The sequence below is a fragment of the Prionailurus viverrinus genome, chromosome E2 (genome assembly GCF_022837055.1).
Source record: "Prionailurus viverrinus isolate Anna chromosome E2, UM_Priviv_1.0, whole genome shotgun sequence".
Taxonomy (NCBI): Eukaryota; Metazoa; Chordata; class Mammalia; order Carnivora; family Felidae; genus Prionailurus; species Prionailurus viverrinus.
This window is the reverse complement of record NC_062575.1, coordinates 27921591-27941268: the sequence shown is the minus strand read 5'-3', so window position 1 is coordinate 27941268 and position 19678 is coordinate 27921591. Positions and strand designations below refer to the sequence as shown.

The following is a 19678-nucleotide window of genomic DNA, read 5'->3' as shown; positions in this document are numbered from 1 at the left end:
CTGCCCCAGGCAAGCCCTGGTTCTCCCCTGGGGCTGAGCAAGCGCTCCTGCTTCCTAGGCCAGGTTCCTGGCTTCTGACCATCCACAAGCTGCCCGTCCCTCACAGCCCAGCTCCCTTTGCAGGAGCTGCAGTTAGACCCCTGGGGAGGCCAAGAGGCTGCAGGCCTATTCCCTGGGGCCCTGGTGAGCACCTTCACGGCTTGCCCACCAGGGCCTCCACACGTGAGGCCCTTTCATTCTCACTGCAACTGAGCAAGGTAAGGGTTACCTCCCTATTTTGCAGATGCAGAGTCCCAAAGAGGTGTAGTGACTTGCCCAAAGCTGTGTGACCAGAGCATTCAAAACTTGGGATTCAAACCCAGCCTTATGTCGCAGCCCCAAGCCTACCACCCAGGCCTGCACACCTCTCTCTCCCTCTCCATGCCCCATCATCCCCCAGTGGAAGAATGACCAGAATAAGCAGTGCTTTGGTCTGTGATGGTCAATGTCTTTACTTCTAAAGCATACATTGGACTCACTATATATTAACATCAAAAGGGGCTATCTAAAATGGAGTCATTCTTTTTAAAAATCCAAATTTTCACATTTTAATAGAAGATCCAAAATGACATGAAATTAAACTATACAATGTTATGAACAGTATAACAACTGCTTTTAGAAAGCAAAAGGAAAGGGGGGAAAATGAGCAGTTGGGCCTGTGGTCGGCCTGGGTTCCATGTCTTTTGAGGCATTGTGACGGAGAGCCAGCACCAAGGGGAAGGAACGGCCCCTCTCCGCAGGCACAGGAAGGGAGCCCAGTCTCATAGAAGAGGCAGATGTGGGCTCTTCAGCCTTCTCAAGGTGACAGTGAGACAAGGGGCCTCTCTGCTCCTCTGGGCCCTTGGTGCAAGCACTGATTAAAGTCTTTCAAGACCCACACCCAAGGAGGAAGGCTGGTAGAGCACAGGGGCACAGCTGGGTTCAAAAGAATCATTTTGATAATAAAAGTCCTCTGGGCTTCCCAAGGAGGGGAGGAGATTGCTGGCCAGCGATCTCAGTCGACTCCAGCCACCTACTGGTTCCCTTAACCCTCTTCCCCAGCCTGCTCCCTATTGCCCCAGACACCCTTGACCCCTGGTGGTCAGCCAGAGACCTAGAGGGACCCCAGGAGGACCCCTGAGGGAATGCTCTGGCCTTGGAAGTCACTGGATGTTGTCCAGGGCATCTTGGCAGTGCAAGACCCCTGGGGTCCAGGCCAACAGCCAGACTGATGGGGAGGGTGCCCACGGGCTGGGAGAGCACTGTGGGATCAGAGTCCTTTCACCTCCCCCACCCTCGGTGCCCAGGCCTGGTCTTGGCCCAGAAGCAGAGCAAAGGCAAGCTGATTGGGGCTATGCCCTTGACACTTTGGTTCACACCTTCAAGGGGGAGGACACTTGTCTGCATCCACTGGTAAGATCATGCACTTGGCCCTGCTTCCTCCCAGGCACCAAGGTGGTCTAACAATCCCCTCCTTTCACATCAGCGGTCCTGTCTGGCCGAGAACAAATTCCCCAGAGCTTGGAACTATGCTGCAAAGGTAGGAAGGGGCACTTCTCGAACAGCAGGATTAGCCCTCAGTACAAAAGCTGCCTTTCCTCCTTTCCCTGTGGATGGCACTGTCCCTGGCTGAATGTGTCACAGGAGAACTTCTCTGCCTCCTCCCTTTGGGCCGGGCCAGTTCTCTCCAGGCAGACCCAGCTCACAGACATGCAGCCCTCCTGTTATGTCTCACAATCAGAAACCAGAAGGGCACATCACCCCTAGCTGGAGCAGACCGACAGGCCTGTGGCTCACCTCCTGGTCCCCAGGACCATATCACAAAGCTGGCCTTCTCCCTCAAACAGCAACTTGAAGGAGGATGCCCTACATCCAACCCACCTATGGGGTCTGGCCCTTCTCCCAAGCCCTACGATGGCCATCCTCCTTCCTAGAAACTATCTGGTTTATAATTAGGCTGAAAAGTTTGGGAAGGTTGGGCTGGCACCAATCCCTCCGCAGGGTAGAGACAGGCCACTTGACTTCCAGCCTGGTTCCAGGCCGCCAGAGACAAGAGAGGCCGATGGCTCTCAAGAAAAGGAATCTTGTAATGGGAAAGAGGTTTGTGGGATCAGGACCAGCCCCAGCAATCTGGCTCCCCCACTTCCAGGTCCCCACTCCCCCACCCCCACCCCCTGGCTGCCCAGTGCCATCTGTCCTCAGGGTCACTCAAGGCCCAGGGCCTCAGACCACGGGCCAGGTAGAGGGCTCAATGCGAGGAGTCTGGGCGGGGACAGGATGGGGGCCAAGGCGCTCACTCAGGGCAGGCAGGCGGCTACCTGGTAGGCGCCCTCCGCAGCCGCAGCCGCCGCGCTGTGCTGCGCGCTGTGCTCCTGCAGTAGGGCCACGTCCAGGAAGCGCTCGCCGCACCACACACACTTGAACTGCTGCTCGCGGGCGTGCACACCCTGGTGCTTGTTGAGATGCTCCCGCTGCTTGAAGGCCTTATCACAATTGGGGCACTTGTAGGGCTTCTCTCCCGTGTGCACCCGCCGGTGCCGCTGCAGGTCTGACGCGTACTTGAAGCGCTTCTCGCAGTCCGGGCACTTGAGTGGCTTCTCGCGGGCTGGGTCACAGCGGTGCTGCACAAACTCCGAGGATGAGAAGAAGCGGCGCTCGCACAGAGTGCAGCGCAGAGGCTTCTCGGCTGCCGAGCAGTGGGCCAGCTGGTGCTTCTGCAGGGCCGACGCCCGCTTATAAGCCTTGTTGCACACGGGGCACTTGAAGGGCCGCTCGGCCGCGCCCGGCAGGCACTTGTGCCGCAGCAGCTCGGCCGACTGGTCGAAGCCCTTCTGGCACACGGGGCACTTGAAGAGGGTCTCGAGGGTGTGCACGTGCTGGTGGTAGAGCAGGTGGCTGGGCTGCCCGAAGCCCTTCTCGCACAGGCCGCACTTGAAGGGCTCCTCCGTCTTGTGTGTGCGCCGGTGCCGCATCAGCGCATACTGCTGCTTGAAGCCCATCGGGCACAGATCGCACTTGAAGGGACGCTCCGCGCTGTGCGTGCGCTCGTGCTGCCGCAGGTCCGACGGCCGCTTGAAGGCCTTCTGGCACTCGCCACAGCGGAAGGGCCGCTCCCCGCTCGGCGTGCACGGGTGCTGCAGCAGCTCCGAGGACTCCTTGAAGTGCAGCTCGCACACGTTGCAGCGGAACAGGTGATGCTCGCCCGAGTGTGCGTACATGTGGCGCACCAGGTGGGAGCGGTGCTTGAAGGTCTTCTCGCACACCGCGCACTTGTAGGGCCGCTCGGAGCTGTGCGTGCGCTTGTGGTGCACCAGGTGGGACGACTGGCTGAAGCTCTTGTCGCACAGCGTGCACTTGTACGGCTTCTCGCCCGTGTGGATTCGCTCGTGCCGCGACAGCTCCGACAGGTGCTTGAAGGGCTTCTGGCAGATGGAGCAGCTGTAGGGCTTGTCGGCCTGTTCGGCGGGAGCCACGGCGGGCGGCGCGGCTGCCGGCGGCAGCGCAGACGCAGCGGTGGCTGCGGGCTCAGCGGCCTCGGCGGGCTTGTAGGTCTTCTCGCAGATGGAACATTTCACGAGGCCACCGGTGCCGCTGTGCGCGCTGTGGTGCTGTGCCAGCGAGGTGAGCAGCGAGAAGCCCATCTTGCAGACGCCACAGACAAAAGGCTTCTGTTCGGCCTGCACGCACTGATGTTCCAGCAGGTCGGTAGCCTGATGGAAAATCTTGAGGCACTGCGTGCACTGAAACGAGCGGTCGTGGCCCGCCAGGCACTGGTGCTCATGCGGGCTGGACAGGTGTGCCAGGTCGTGACCGCACACACCGCACTTGGGGCCCGGCTCACCAGCTGCCTGCAGGGGCGCGTGCTGCGGGGGCTGGAGGCCCGGGTCGGGCTGCAGGAGGATGCCATAGACAGCACAGCCCAGGGGGTTCTCAGCTGAGCCTGGGGGCAGCGCGTGCTCAGCCAGGGCCGGCGGCGGTTCTGCATGGTGCTGAGGCTGTGGTGGCTGAGGCTGCTGTGGCTGCGTCTGCGGTGGCTGCTGCCAGCTTTCCGACATGCTTGGGAGGATGAAACAGGGTTTGGAGAGTAATGGCTTCAGTTTCCCACTTAAGGTGATCCAACCCAGACAGAAGCTGCCTAGGATCAGGTATGGACAAAAACCTCAGACAAGGCACGGAAGAGGGACTGGTCAGACCGCCCAAGTCATTAACCAAGATAAATTACAAGGCTCTGCCTGCAGGACAGGGGGCTCTTCAAGGCAGGGTGCCAGCAATGCCAGAAAGGCTCTGCCCTTCCCCGATGATTGGTTCTGTAGAGAAGAGAAAAATCGTGAGCTCAAGGCAGAGATACACAGCTGGTCCCTGGGCCCTCTCCCTGTTCTGCCTGCACTTGCCACACCATTGCCACATCAGGGAAGGGATAGAGGTTCAGGGCTGGAAGATGTGCTGTCTTCACACAAGTCCACAGAAGTCTGCTGGCAGCTCAGCTCCTCCAGCAGAGAGCCTCCCAGCTCCCCAGCCTATGACCAGCCCTCTTCAGTCAGCTGTCTCACAGATAAGGGGCTGGGATGATCTTCCCATAATACAAGAAGTCATAAATTCTGCTCATGCTCCAAAGGAAGAGGGAGGGGAAGACTGACCCATTAAGCCAAAATAATTTTAGCAGCATAACTTTTTCTATTTTTTTTTTTTCAAATAGATTCTTACTTGGAAGCCCAATATATTAGATAAAAGCAGAAACGCACTGGTGCAGGACTCCCTGAGGCCTTCCAGCTCCTGAGAGCCCTCAATCTCAACCCAGGACATTGGTGCTCAAGATAATAGCCTGCCGGAACAGAGAACCAGGCCTCCCAGATCTGAGGGCCCAACAGCAAACAGCCTCACAGTCACTATTTAAAACAGCTACAGGAACCGAGGAACATCTCAAAAACCTTCTTTTGTGAGGGACTGAACCACATCCTTCTCAAGTATTCCCCAGGCCCTCTATCCTGACCATATGCCTGTTCTTTCTCCATACAACAGTCTGGTTGGCCTGGCAGAGACCTTAGCCACTGTAAGATGGGGGGTAGATGATAGGGCTGTAGACCCACCCAGCCTGGAGGTCTCCACAGAATATGCCCCCACTCTAGTTATCTGCCTGAGCACCAAAAAACTCCTAAATCCTCTGAATCTGACAATACCAAGGCCTAGAGGAAAAGGTAAGCAATTAGAAGTTTGCCTCTACAATGTGGGAAGTAGCATGCTAACCACAGAGCATTTCTCCTCTCTCCAGGACAACCTGGAAAAGACAACCTTTCCAGAGACAGCCCTGTTCCCTTGCTCCAAGTCCATAACATTTTGGGTTATCAGTGGAAGGTAAAGACCACCCAGCCCAGGCAAATCTCTAACTCACCACTTTGTGGCAGCATAAGGTAACAACAGTGAGAGGGAAGAACTTTTAGAATTACAGGCAACCCACTTTCAGGTTTTCAGCTCCTCTGCCTCAAACATCAAAAAGTTTCTAAGTTTTCTCCTGAGGGAAAGAGTAGAAAAAAAAAGGGGGGGGGGTGCCTTCACAGGCCAGCCCTGCTGCTAACTGTTCTGCCAAAGAAACATAAGAATCAGGGGAAAAACTGTCATCCACAGCATCTTCCGGGAAGGAAAGAAGGAAAGGGAGTCGCTGCTCCGGGTCGACGCAGCAGGTTGCATGAGCAAGCAGGTAGGAAGCCTCCCCCAGGAAAGTGGGGAGTGGGGCTACTTTGAGCGCAGTCTAGGTCCGGATGCGCCAACCCAGATGATTTTATTTTTCCGTTATGAATGGTTGCCAGAACCAGGATCCCCGGTCCTGGGCCCCCAGCTGCACTGCCCACCCCTGCCCTTTCCAGGAAGGTACAGCGGGGAGGCCTGATAATTCCGCAAAGACGAGAGACGAGTGTAAAGGAGGCAAAGGGAGGCCCCCCACCTGCGTCCCAAGCCAGCCCTTCCTCCTCCCTGGGAAACCGAATGAAAGGCGATCACCTCCCCACCGCGGGCACTGCTACCCGCCCGGCTGGGCTGCCTCCTGTCAGCCCTCACCGAGAATGGCCAGGCCGCTACGGCCAGAGCGCCGGCCCCGAGGGCGATTGAGCCCGAGGAAGGCCCCAGGGCCGCAGACTGGGCCCGGTTAGTAGCAACGCGCCCAGAGGCCCAGGAGGCCGCCGGGTCGGGCCGGAGGTGGGGGGGGAGTGGGGGGGGGGCGGGCGGACTGGCTGGGAAAGGGGTGCGGCGGGCACGGGAGTAGCCCCCAGACGCAGCCCCAGGCGCCCCGGCTGCTCACCTGCTCCAGGCCGCCCGCGGGGTCAGGCGCGGGGCGAGTGGCGTCCGGCTGCTCTCTCGGCTGCCCCTTTATTCCGGCTCCAGCGGCGGCGGCGCGGCCTACGCGCACTGCCAATCCCCGGCCTCGAGTAGCGGCGGCGGCGGCCGGCCCGGGGGCGGGGAACCAGCTAGCGGTGGCCGGGACCGAGGAAGCGACGTGCGCGGCCGGGATAGCGGGGCCAGGGCGGAGGAGCGCCGGGAGGGCGGACGGACGGACCGACGGCCTTGCAGAGACCGGCGGACAGGCGGGCGGCGCGGGGGCCAGGGAGGCGGGGCCGGGGGAGGAGCGGCAGCCGGGGCGGCGGCGGCTGCGGGAGGAGCGGGCGGCGCGGAGCGAGGCCGCCCCCTGCTGGGGACCCCGCGGCCAGGCTGGGTCGGACAGTCAGGCGTGCGAGGTGGCTCTCCAGTTACCCGGTCGGCACTCCTCAGCCGACCCAGGGAGGGCGCTCTCTTCCGACCAACCTGTTTGGCCTCAGGGGAAGGAGGCTCCAGCGGCCCGACCGGGGGCCCGACGCCAGCACCTGAGAAGAGAGGCCTCCTAGACCCTCTGATCTTCTGGAACTGACCCGCCACTGACTGCTCAGCTTGCTCTTAGGGGACGGGTCCCTGGAGCTCGGCCTTTGGACCCGCTTGAGGAGGGCGCTCCCGGACCTCTGATCCCATCTCCGTTGGATCTAGGGCACTGACCGCTGACCCAGGGGCCGTCCGTGGCTGGGAGGTCTGGTCGCGGATGGCTGCAGACAGAGCAACGGACAGAGAGGTCAGGGCCCAGAGCGATCTGTGAAATGGGCACACGAAGGCTGGGGGGTGGGGTTCCGGGAGGCTCCAGGTAGCGGTCCAGGCGCTGCAATCGGGCAGGCAGCGTGGTGTCGGTGGTAGAGTCTCGCCCGAGTCCCGCCGGACCCCGCCCCTCCAGGCCCCGCCCCGAGGCGGTGCTAACCCGGCCCCCGCCCCTGGAGGGCACTTCCGGCGCAGCGGAATTCCGGGTGCGAGTGATCGCTGAGTCGGCCTCTGGTCTTGGAGGAGGCCCAATGAGTGCGGCGCCCCTGGTGGGCTACAGCAGCAGCAGCTCGGAGGATGAGGATGAGGCCAAGGCCGGGGCCCAGGCGCGGCCGGGGGCTGGAAGCTGCCCTCGGTAAGGAGCGAAGAAGTCTTTTGAGGGAGGGTGCTGGTTAGCGCGACACCCCGACGGGACCCGAGCGTCTGGGGAGAAGGGGCGATGGTGCGGGGCGGCTCTCCAGGATAGGACAAGAGAAGCAGCGGGAAAGGAGGATCCAGTGGACAGCCCTGGACAAAGCCCCAGAGTGCCCCCTCCTGGCTAGGCCAAGATTAGGAGGCAGGTAACATGCGCTCGGGTCCAGCCACCGCCTCTGGGGTGCACCACAACACCACCCCTGGGTCTGTTTCCTCATTCGGAGAGTGTTTTCTTTCATCCAGTAAATACTCATTGAGCACCCGCTCGGGGCCAGGCTCGGGACTGGGACATTCGGCAGTGAACAAAACCGTCGAAGCCTTTATTTCGTGGAGGTTCAGTTCTCAAGTGCCATGCCTGGTGCTTTGAAAAGCGCCTTTCAAGCAGTATCTGGGTTGATGTCACGATAGCTTTATCAGGTACACTTCACCGATGAGGAAACTGAGGCCCACACAGTGCACATGACCTGTTCAAGACCCCAAAGCTAAGAAGTGCTACTGCAGTTCAGTCTTGTCCAGTTAGGGAATGTGACCTCTGAACCACACACTGCTGCCTGCCCACTTGTCTCCCATGGAAACCATGCTCCCAGCTAAAGTCCGCCTCCTGGGGTTGGTGAGCGACCCGTGAGACAGCCCTGGGGAAAGAGCTCTGTGGTTATCTGGAAGCTGCTTACAGCACCTGGTGGGAAGTAGGTGCACACAGTCATCCCGTATAAGGGGTTACAACTTTTATATGTACAGCGGTAGAGAATTCTAGGAGGATAAATGTGCTCGTTTTCCTTTTTTCTCTTGCAGTGCCCAGAGCCCCCTTCCCAGCCAGAGGTTGCCAGTACCTGACAGTGTGCTGCACATGTTCCTGGGCACCGAAGAGGGGCCTGAAGATGACAGTGCAAAACATGGGGGCCGGGTGCGCACGTTCCCCCACGAGCGGGGCAACTGGGCCACCCACGTCTATGTGCCGTGTGAGTAGCGTGTAAAAGACGAGTGGCTGAGACTGATAGGTGCCTCTTGATGGGAGGAAGCTGGCCCCAACCAGAAGGAAGAAACCAGAAACCTCTGACATTGATGGTAGGAGAGAGATGGACTTAGCAGAGAGAGAACAAGTTTCAAGAATTGGGGAATTTTTCTGTAAACTTGGTTTCAGTTTCAAATTCATTGCCTGAAATATTTTTTATTAACCCTGGGTATGTTTTCTCACTCATGAGGAGGTGACCAAGGGAGGGTCTAGGACAGAGTGTGAAGGCCATCCCAGAGTGTGGCTGCAGCTGGCAGTTTATTTCTAAGAGGGCCCTAGATGTGCTGGGGTCACGTCCCCCTCTCCTCCCAGCCCTCATGAGTGAATGACAGGCAAAAAATGCCCAGGCTTTGGAGTCAGACCTTCCTTTACTACCCACTGCTCTGGGTACCCTTTAGTAAGCTATTGGACTTCTTAGAACCTCAGTTTCCTCATCTCTAAAATGGGGAACACGTATCTCCTAGGACTTTTGTGAAGATTGAATCAGATCGTTTATGTCAGGCTCTTAGCACCATACACAGAGTAAGTGATGGCTCTTAGTATTTTGCATTAGATCAGGTCAACTCTTAGAACCTCCATTTCCCCATCCACAGAATGAGAATGATTCCTATACTGCCTACTCAGCAGGCCATTTGGACAAATCAAGTAACGCACTGGGTGTGAGCAGACTGTTAACCATGCAGCTCTAGTCATACATTTGATTAAAAAAAAAAAAAGTGAACATACAATGGTGGTCATTGTAGTGATGTTTGTCTTTGTGAAAAATTAGGAGCATTCCAAGTGTTTATCAGGAGATTCTAAACATTTAATAGGAGGCCTGATAAAAAGTGCTGTTTGTGATTATGGATTAACTATGGGGCTATAATCATGAGCTTGCCCTCTGCGCTGAGAGGAAGGCCATCCAGCATATCATGTTATATGAAGAAAGCCAGTGGAAGAACAGTTTGAATGGTACACTGTCATCTTTTCAACAAATAAAATACATACATTAGTACATACACTGAGAAAAGGCTGGGGAGGGGCCCCTGGCTGGCTCAGTCGGTTAGGCATCAACTTCGGCTCAGGTCATGATCTCACAGTTCATGAGTTCGAGCCCTGCGTTGGGCTCTGTGTTGACAGTGCAGAGCCTTCTTGGGATTCTCTCTCTCCCTCTCTCCCTGCTCATTCTCTCTCTCTCTCTCTCTCTCTCTCTCTCTCTCTCTCAAAAATAAGCATTTAAAATAAAATTAAAGCCTGGGGAGATAGGCATCCAGGTTTGGCAGTCTGGATACCTAGGGTAGTGATCTTGAAAGTGGGGTATATTCCCCTTGGGGGAGAGGTCAAGATGATCCATTTGGAAGAAAAATATTAGAACCTCTTTACATATTCCTTTTTTTCTCATCTCTTAAAATTTCTGTCCTTGGGGCACCTGGCTGGCTCTGTCAGAAGAGCACGCAGCTCAATCTTGGGGTTGTGAGTTCAAGCCCCTCATTGAGATTACTAAAAAAGAAAGAAAAATGCTTTAAATAAATAAAATAAAATTTCTGTTCTTGAGAGTGTACATTTTACAACACACAATTTTGTAACATACATATTTGTAATTTAGTTATTTTTAATATTTGTGTATTTTTGAGAGAGAGAGAGAGCATGAGTGGGGGAGGGACAAAAAGAGAGGGAGACACAGAATCCGAAGCAGGCTCCAGGTTCTGAGCTGTCAGCACAGAGCCCAATGCGGGGCTCGAACTCACAAACTGTGAGATCGTGACCTGAGCCAAAATTAAGTCTACCACTTAACCGACTGAGCCACCCAGGCACCCCTGCATATTTCCTTTTTCACTTAAATTCTTTACAGTGGGCATATGTGTATTACTTCCTTAACCATTAAATTATATTAAAGTTTTATTAAAATACATACAGCTAAGCTGCTCTCAAAGTCATTTCCTCCTAAAACGCAGAGTAACAAAGGCCTTCCTCTGCCTTCTGGGATTCTTCATTCAGTCACACCACCCTGGCTAAGAGAATGGCCCACCCTATCCGCTCTTCCCTCCAGATGAAGCCAAGGAGGAGTTCCTGGACCTGCTCGACATGTTGCTGCCCCGCGCACAGACTTACGTCCCCCGGCTGGTTCGGATGGAGGCGTTCCACCTCAGCCTGTCCCAGAGCGTGGTTCTGCGGCATCACTGGATCCTCCCCTTCGTGCAGGCTCTGAAAGACCGCATGGCCTCCTTCCAGGGGTGAGTGCCCAGTGTTTCATCTGCCTCTCACCTCCTCTCCACGCTCCTCTTCCTGTCCTCAGCTCCTGTGGGGGGCAGGTGTGGGGGGTACTACCCCAGCCGGCAGGCCAGACGTAAAGGTTAGAACGCTGCACATCTCCTGGAGCTGCCTGCCATATGCCTCATCGTGAGCAACCTTGGGCATGTGACCTAAGTTCTGGAAAACTCGAGTCCTTACCTGTGGGCAGGTCACAGGAGCGGTAGTGGCTCCCTCCAAGGGGACCTGTGAGCAGCATGGCACTTGGCGAAGGATCAGAACTGAACCCTGCCTCCGGTTTTGTCTGCCAGCCTAAGACGTTTTCTTCCTCACCTTTTCATATCTCTCTCCTCTTGTTACCAGAGAGCCTTTCCTCCTACCCTTGGGCAGCTCAAAGCCCTGCTCCTTCACTGGGGCTCCGCGATTTGGCGTCTCCCCCAGAGTTCCTCAGTCCCAGGGATCATCCCATGCTGTGGCGGCGCATACCCTTGTGCTTATTTCATTCATACCCAGTCATTGCCATGTCCATTTCCCTCTATGGAGCCAAGCGCCCGCAGGCCCAGGAATGCGATTTCCCTCTGAATCTCCTGCATCTCTCCTCCAGGTGCTCTGCTGACTGTAGGCATCAAGTGGATGTTTGCTGAGCCAATGAACAGGAGGAGAGAGGGATCCTCTAAATGTTGGTTCTGGAAGGAGCCTAAGAAGCCATCCAAGTGGTGGTTTTATTTGCAGAGCCTTTCTTAAATGAAGTGTTAACCAAAAGCCTCGTTGTGTAGATGGGCGAGAGAAGCACAGAAATCTAGCGCAAGCCTCACTCCCACAGTGCAGGAGGCCTTAGGCCCAGGGATTCCATAGATGCACTCTGCCCAGGTAGGGAACTGCCCATTTGGTTCAGCCCTTTCTGAGGGCCAGAAGAGGAAGGGAGGAGGTCAGCCTGAGAATCAGAACTAAAACTCCTCTCTCTGCCTCATTCGACTCCCTCCCCTGACCTTTTTTATTGTCGCCACCAAATTTATTGAGCAATATGTATATTAGTCACTACTCTCTTGGTCACAGGTACCAGAAATCCAACCCAAAGTGGCTTAAACTGGAGGGGGAGGGGGAATTTATAGGCTGTTATAACTAAAAAGCTGAAAATAGTGCTGGCTTCATGTATGCGTGGATTGGGGTGACCAGCAGATGTCAGATGGCACCTGACTGTCACCATCTCTTAGCTCAGGCCCTCTCCACGTTGGGCTTCATTCTCACAAAGGCAAAGAAGGCTACCGGCAACTTGGGGCTGCTGGTCTACCAGCCTGGGGAGACTGCCCTTTTTTCTAATGGCTTCAGCAAAAGTCACGGGAATGACTTTGATTGGTCCGACTTGGCTAACATGCTCTCCATTTGTGAGTACAGTTAACAAAACCCTTTCCCCTTCTCCGTGAGAATGCTTCCGTTCCCCTGCTTCCAGCTCTGTTCTCTGGATAAAGGTGGAATGTCAGCTGTGTTTGGGGCCATGTTACTCGTGGTAAAAATGACCTGTTGGCACCCTGCATCTGGGCTGTGAAGACTGTGAGTGAACGAAACTTCTGGCAAGAAGCCGTGGCCCTGGGCTTCCCTGCATGCGGTGGTTCTTTGACTGGACAACTCCCTTTCTGGGACCTCTGGAAACTTGGCCCAAGGGCCATTACAAGAGATAATGGTCCCTGAGGGGGCACAGATGTACGTTATCCTCTTGCTTATTTTGGGACCAGATAATAGCGCCTAGATCACTGAGTTGGCTCCCCCTGATGCTCACCTGCCGGTGCATGGCGTTTCCTACTTCGTGTGAGTTCAAGCCTCATGTTGAGTGTAGAGATTACTTTAAAGAAATAAAAAAGGAGCACCTGGGTGGCTCAGTCTGTTAAGCGTCAGACTTCGGCTCAGGTCATGATCTCATGGGTAGTGAGTTCAAGCTGCACATTAGGCTCTCTGCTGTCATTGCAGAGCCCACTCCAGATCCTGTGTATTTCTCTCTCTCTCCCTCTCTCTCAAAAATAAAAATAAATAAACATTAAAAATTTTTTAATAATAATAAATAAATAAAATATATTTGATAATTTCAAAAAGATATATTGGGGTGCCTCACTGGCTCAGTTGACTCTTGATCTCAGGGTTGTGAGTTCAAGCCCCACATTGGATGTAGAGATTACTTAAAAATAAAATCTTAAGGGTGCCCGCGTGGCACAGTCAGTTGAGCATCCAACTCTGGATTTCAGCTCAGGTCATGATCCCAGAGTGGTGGGACCAAGCCCCGAGTTGGGGTCCATGCTGAGAGTGGAACCTGCTTGGGATTCTGTCTCTCTCTCTCTCTCTCTCTCTCTCTCTCTCTCTCTCCCTGCCCCTCTCCCCTACTTGCATGCATGCTCTCTCTCTCAAATAAAAAAAAAAAAATTAAAATCTTTTAAAAATAAATAAGATAAAATTTTTGCTAGCATCTGAGTGAAGCTATGTGTTAACTTTAACTGGGTGATCATGTAAGGTCTTATCTTGCTCTAATATTTTAGTGTTCAGTTATATCATCTGTATAACAGGGTAACAAAATGAAGTGTGAGATGAATTAACTGTATTTTCAAAATTCTCTTTTTTAAATATAAATTTTTTCTGATTTTTTAAAATTATTCTTTCTGAAATGTGGTCTTTCCTCTTCTAAATTCCAGATTCTTCTTTATTGCCAACCGGGTAAAGATCTATACCAACCAAGAGAAAACAAGGTGGGTCTGGCCTTGTCTGCCCCAATTTTTTCTTTGTTTATGCTTTAACCAACTCTATGACTATAAAAGCATCTGTTCCCAAATCTGAACCTTTCATTAAGAAAAATAACTAGAGGAACGTGAGGGGAGGGACAGAGGTAGAGAAAAACATCTTGGTAAAGTGAACAAAAGCCTGCCACTGGAAGAAAACCTGGGCCCCTGCCCAGCTCTGTCTCCAGTTGAACGTTTAGCTCATACCTTCACCTCCGTGACCTCTCATTTCCACACTGTCACACGCCTGTCCTTGATACATCCATCAGTGGGCAGTCATGAAGCTTGAATGAGCCAACCGTGTTCCGTAAGTGGTGGAGTGGGTTGAAGCTGGGAGGTAATGGATTAGAGATAGTGACAGTAGGCAAGTCAACTAATAAGTTTTACTGAGGCCAGGAGGGGGGTGGCTGAAGATATAGGCTCACAGGAGGGTTTTTAAAGATGAGAGCATGTTGAGAGCTGAGGGGAGGGTAGCTGGCACCCAAGAGCCAAGGGTCCAGACTCAGGAGTGATGCGATGGCGGAGAGCAGGGCCACAGAAGCTTGGGGGTTGTAGACATGGCAGGGGGAGATGAAGGCGGTCCTGAAGGGTTGTGAGACCCTGGGGGAGGGTTACAGACAGAGGAAAGAGCCAGCCAGGAGATGGGGCAAGAACCTGTGGCCCCGACCTAACTGCTTTCTCTCACATCCTCTGCCCCAGCGGGGATGGTTTATGTTCTCAGAGGCTGCATCTCATGCCGGTGTTGTCTCCACTTCTGCCTTCCCCAGGACGTTTGTTGGGCTCGAGGTCACCTCAGGGCATGCCCAGTTCCTGGACCTGGTTTCAGAGGTAGACAGAGTCATGGAGGAATTTGACCTCACCACTTTCTACCAGGTAACAGCCTTTTCTTCTCCACCAGCCCACCTAGAACTGGAATAAAACCATCCTTAAAGAAGCCCTTGTTGGAGGCAAACTGAAGCAAGCCCTCCAGAACTGGCCCATGTGAAGCGTCCCGAATGCCAGTCTTCAGGGGACACACCTCTGGGGGGGTTGAGGGGTCTGAGGTGTAATCAGGTGCAGCCCATGGAAAGTCCAACATTTCTTACAAATCTTTGTTATATCTCAGATATGCACAAGACTTACCCATTGTACTCCATATGGATCCGTGTTTATCTATTTTTTAAGAAGTAGTAATTCTCCCAAATTTTTTTTAGTAAAACTGACACACCAGGAAGAGTTGTAGCTTCACAGGCCTTCCTGCCCCTCGCCCTGTGCCCTCCAGGGGTACTTGAACTCCAAATGGAGTATCAGGTTTTTGAAGGGTTTGATACAGTCTTTTAAAACCATCCTGACGTATAGGAGCATGAGTGTCAGTGGAGATTATTAGTTATAACTTTAGACATTTTAGTTTTTGTCATTTCATCTTAGAAAGTATGTCACCTATTGAAATCTTTAGACAGAAAAAAGAGCTGGAGCCTGCGTTCTCTTCCATGTCCCAGATCTAATGACTCTGTGTAAAGGAAAGCCTCTCAGAACAGGACTGTCTTAGTCAGCTGAGGTCACCATAACAAAACACTGTAAATGGAATGGTTTAAACAACAGAAATTTATTTTCTCACAATTCTGGAGCCTAGAAGTCCACGATCAAGGTGCCATCATGGTCCATTTCTGGTGTGGACTCTCTTCCCAACTTGCAGACAGCTGTCTGCTCCCTTTGTCCTCATACAAAGGAAAGAGAGGAAGCCAGCTTTCTGCTCTCACACAGGCATGAACCCCATCATGAGCACCTCATTTTGATACCCTCCTCTAAACCTAATTATCTCCCAAAGGCCCCACCTCCAAATGCCATTACATTGGGGGTTAAGGCTTCAACATATGACTTGGGGATGGGGGGGGGGGGGGACACAATTCAGCTCATAGCAAGCGCCAGCCCCAGGCTGTTTTCTCTATCAGCAGAGGGTGCTTGGGATCAACACTGAGGGTCTGGTCTCTCATGAAGCAGGCCAGGGATCCAGCAGGGATCCTGTGACAACACTGTGACAGACCTATGGTCACGTCCGGACCTGCCAAGGCATCCGGGTGACCGCCTACTCCCTGCTATTCCTCCACAGGACCCCTCCTTCCACATCAGTCTGGCCTGGTGTGTGGGTGACGCGCGTCTCCAGCTGGAAGGGCAGTGCCTGCGGGAGCTGCAGGTGAATTACCGCTACGGGAGCACAGAGGGTGCTGAGAGGGTGACGGGATGCGTGCCGGGAGTGGCAGGGGAGCTGACGGGCCCTGAGGGTTAGGCATGCCAACCAGAATCCCTAGAAATAGCTGACTGGGGAGGGGGCCTCCTCACCTTTCCTTGCTGCTTGAAGGGCAGTCCCGTGGCTGCAGCACCTGGGAGCCGGTTAGCAATCCAGACTCTCTGGCCCCAACCCAGACCTAAGAAATCAGAATTGCCTTTGAACAAGATGTCTAGGCATTTGTGTGCACGTTAAAATTTGAGAAGCACGACCCTAGAACACTGGTCTGAGAGAATGCCAGAAGCCTCTCCCGAAGTCCTTGCCCCTCACCCAGAGGCCAAGGGCTTGGGTGCCCACAGGGGCCTGGCTCATGTTGGAAATGAGTGAAACGTGCCAGGCGTAGGGAACGTCCACCCGGGGAGCTTTCGTATTTTGATAAGTAGGTGATGTATCTCACTTTGCCGTCGGTGCCTTCAGAGTTGCTGATACACCACCTCCGGCAGAGGAGAGAGCGGGGAAGGGCTGTCATGTGGGAATGCGGACATAGTGTTGCTAGCACTTGTTTTTCAAGGGAGGCCAGAAGTCCAGATTTTTATGTGGAACTAATGTGTATTTTTTTAAAAAAAACATGTCGCAAGCCAAACAAAGCATGTGCAGGAGGGATACAGCCCCTGGGCCATCGTCAAGCAGCCACCTCTGCCCTTGGCCTAATCATGCTGTGGGGGCAAACAGCCCTGGTTTCAGGCTCCAGCAGATCCGACCCCAATTCCAGTTCTACTGGGTTCATAATCCGGGGCTCTGAGCACCCTTTTCCTCCTGTGCCAAGTTGGGGCGATAGGACTGACCTCACGAGATTACCGAAGCGCAGAGCCTAGAGCCTGCACGGCCCTCAGTCTCCCTCCACCGGGCCCAACCTCTGAAGGATTTGAGTAGGCTGGTCTGGCTTCCAGTGCCCTCTGGGTCCCCGGTTCCCTTTAACGTAACTGTCTTTTCTCGGCTCCCGGTGGAAGACAATTGTGGACGAGTTTGAAGACTCCGAGATGGTGCTTCGTGTGTACGCCGAGCAGGTCCGCTGCAAGTCTGGGCACAAGTTCTTCTCGATGCCTTTGAAGTGAGCACCAGAGGCCCTCGTCCCAGGCCCCTCTGCAGGCTGGGTGGAGATGGAAGAGCCTGCTCCAGTCCATGGGGACGCTCCCAGCCTCCCACTGGGGGGCCTGGCTGCGGTCTCTGGGTGCCCAGGTCCCTGGGGGCTGGTTCTCTCCTGGCCCTTCTGGGTCGCAGGTCCAGCGCTGGTACGTGTGGTCATTGTCAGGAACCACCAGTAGAGGGCAGCCTGGGCCTCCTAGTTCTAGGTCTGTGGACCTGCCCCGCACAAAAGAAAGTAGGGTGACCCGATGAGCCCGCCCAGACTCAGCCGGAATCCCCACTGCAGCCCCTCCAACAAATGGCCCCTCTCCCACACCCTTCCCCCTTCAGCTGTTTGGATTTTGATGCCCTTGGCCGCCACCAGGGCTTTTAAAACCATCATATCCTGGCTCTTCCCCACTCAAGCTAGACACAGGTGCTTGAATGGGTCTGTCACCCTCCCTCCTCGAGGCGTGTCACTTTTATTTATTTATTTATTTTTAGTCTCACCCCTCCTGTGCCAGCAGAGGGCATTTCAGGGCCAAGGTACAGAGTGCTAATTTGTGGTTCTACATCGGTTTTCTCCATTCCTGCCTCCCACTCGCCCCCAGCCAGGTGCCTGGGGAGACGTGAGCAGATGTTTCATTTTGGCCTGGCTGGTGGCTCTAAGCCAGGCCTCCAACGCTCTGTGACCTCTGGCTTCTCATCAGCTTTCCCAAAGAGGCAGAGAGGCGCCTTCCCCCAAAGTTCTTTCCGCTGCCTTCAGCTGCCTGCTGTGGGCTGCAGGCGTTCCGAGGGGGCCGTGGAGGTGGCGTCAGGGGGCACCCAGGGCCTTTATTTTTCATCAAGCCTTCACCAGAGCAAAAGGCCAGTCCTCCCTGGTTGTCACCTGGATCTTTGGTGATGGGTAAAGAGATATTTTTATGTGGTAGTCTTAAATTATGTTCAACAAATGAAAATTGCAATTTTAATTTTGGCTTTTGTCTGGGACTGCTTCTGTTCAACTAGGTGAAAAGAGGACTTTCCTCTGCCCCCACCTTCCCCAGCCTGCTTCATGGTGTGGAGGGACTCTTGGAAATCCGTTATGACTGCTAAGGTGGCTGTGAGAGGCATTGACAGAGCCTCAGTCAAACGACAGTGGGGTCACCCGGCCTGCTGGGCCTACAAGTAGCACAAACCACATCCGGCCCAGGGCTTGGCCTGTGGTGGGGGCGGCCACCCCTCGTCAGTGACATTGAGACCTGACACCGCTGTTAATGCAGCCCTTTCTAGGGTCATGTCATCTGTTCTCCCAGTGACAACCCGGAAAAGTAAGATGGGGAGGAATGACTCTTCCACTTGGACAGAGAAACAGGTTAAATGTCTTACCGCTGGTCCACCCTGACCTCGATTCTGCCCTGGGGCTCCTGGTCAGGACTGCTCTCCCTGTGCATACAACCCACTGCCCGCCCCCCCCCCCCCCCCCCCCCGCCACCACCACCCCAGGCCTGAGGCAAGGGGACCTGTCACTCTGGCTCCCGCTCTGCCTCCTGCACCTCCGGACTTTCCAAGGCAAGTTCCCCCTCAGTGCCCAGACACGCAGGAAATCCCATCCTGTGATTCCCCAACCCCACTGCACTGATCTGCTGATTCAACTCCGACTGCTCAGTCAGTGCTGGATTTTGAGGTCACACTGGAGAGGCAGAAGCAGCCAGGCATCTTCCTGGCATGCAAGGAACACAGCGAATTTGCTGTGCAGCCAGCACTTACCGCTACCGGCTCTGTGTCTGGATGCTTAGGGTGATGGGGCAAGCAGGGTGTGCAGAGCAGGATCCCCACTCCCGACTTCGCACTTGTCAGACTGGGAAGTGCAAGCAGAGTCACCCGGTTTCCTGCACGTTCTGATTTCAACGTGGAAGCCAGCCTCTTTCAAGGCAGGCTCTGTGGGCACAGACCACCTGATTTTCCCCCATCTTGGGCACTGGCTCTCCCCAGGAGAGCCCCACCACCATTAACAAACCCAAGAGGACTGGCTGGGCTGGTCCCAGGGGAGGATGTGGCCCGGATGGAATTACAGTAGGGCAACTTTGAGAAATGGGCCAAGATCAATAAAGGGCTCTTCAGTGGGGAATGGCAGGTGGTGGCAGAGGAAGGAAGTAGGAGACTCACTGAGGGGGGAGGGTCGGCAGGCCGGGCAGGAGGCTGGGCAGAAGGCTGGGCGTCAGGGGCTTGGCGGGAGCCCAGACACTGAGTGTGCCTGCTGGAGCCGCCCGCTCACCAGCGCTCCGCTGACAGTGCAGAAGCAGCTGGGGCTCTTCCATAAGAGGAGATGTGCTTCGAAGACAGAAGACGAGACCGGCACAGGCCGGGGGCCACCCCTCCCCAGGCTGGCTCGGAATAGAGAGATTGCTCTTGATGGGGCTTTTATCACACCAGAGAGAGTGCAAAATCAACACATCTGGCCTCGGTGTCCTCAGATGTTCCCTGCAGGGCAGGGAAGTGATCATCGAGGCCTCCTTGGCCCATTTCCACCTGGCACTCTTGGCTCTCTCCACACGCCTCTCCAGACCACCCCAGCTTTGTTTCCAAGGAAGAGGGAAATTACCTCGGCTTGTTTGTTTATTCCTTCTCTTGGTACCAGGAGCCTGAAGGGCCCACGGTGGGTGGGGTTGGGGGTGGTGGGGGCCTGGGCCTTGTTCCAACCCACAGCACCTTGCCTTTTTGAGGGACCACAGCCACTACCTGAGCCAGAACCTTCCTTGTACAAACGAGGAGGCAAACCCAAAGAGGGGAAACAGCTCGCTGAAGATTGCCTGGTAAATT

General features: G+C 54.8%; 2 protein-coding genes across 2 annotated transcripts; one reads left to right on the top strand and one right to left on the bottom strand.

Moving 5' to 3' along the window:
- Nucleotides 1-2203: 2203 nt before the first annotated feature.
- ZNF319 (zinc finger protein 319) lies at nt 2204-7222 on the bottom strand. Its single transcript, XM_047834130.1, has 2 exons — nt 6311-7222; nt 2204-4325 (listed from the first exon to the last, which is right to left on the bottom strand). The coding sequence occupies exon 2, from the start codon at nt 4071-4073 to the stop codon at nt 2316-2318; it is 1758 nt and encodes a 585-aa protein (XP_047690086.1). The 5' UTR covers nt 4074-4325; nt 6311-7222; the 3' UTR covers nt 2204-2315.
- Nucleotides 7223-7327: 105 nt separating this feature from the next.
- On the top strand, nt 7328-17847 carry USB1 (U6 snRNA biogenesis phosphodiesterase 1). The gene is made up of 7 exons (XM_047836705.1): nt 7328-7483; nt 8335-8501; nt 10584-10767; nt 13462-13515; nt 14313-14418; nt 15635-15718; nt 16762-17847. The coding sequence occupies exons 1-7, from the start codon at nt 7380-7382 to the stop codon at nt 16864-16866; spliced, it is 804 nt and encodes a 267-aa protein (XP_047692661.1). The 5' UTR covers nt 7328-7379; the 3' UTR covers nt 16867-17847.
- Nucleotides 17848-19678: the final 1831 nt, after the last annotated feature.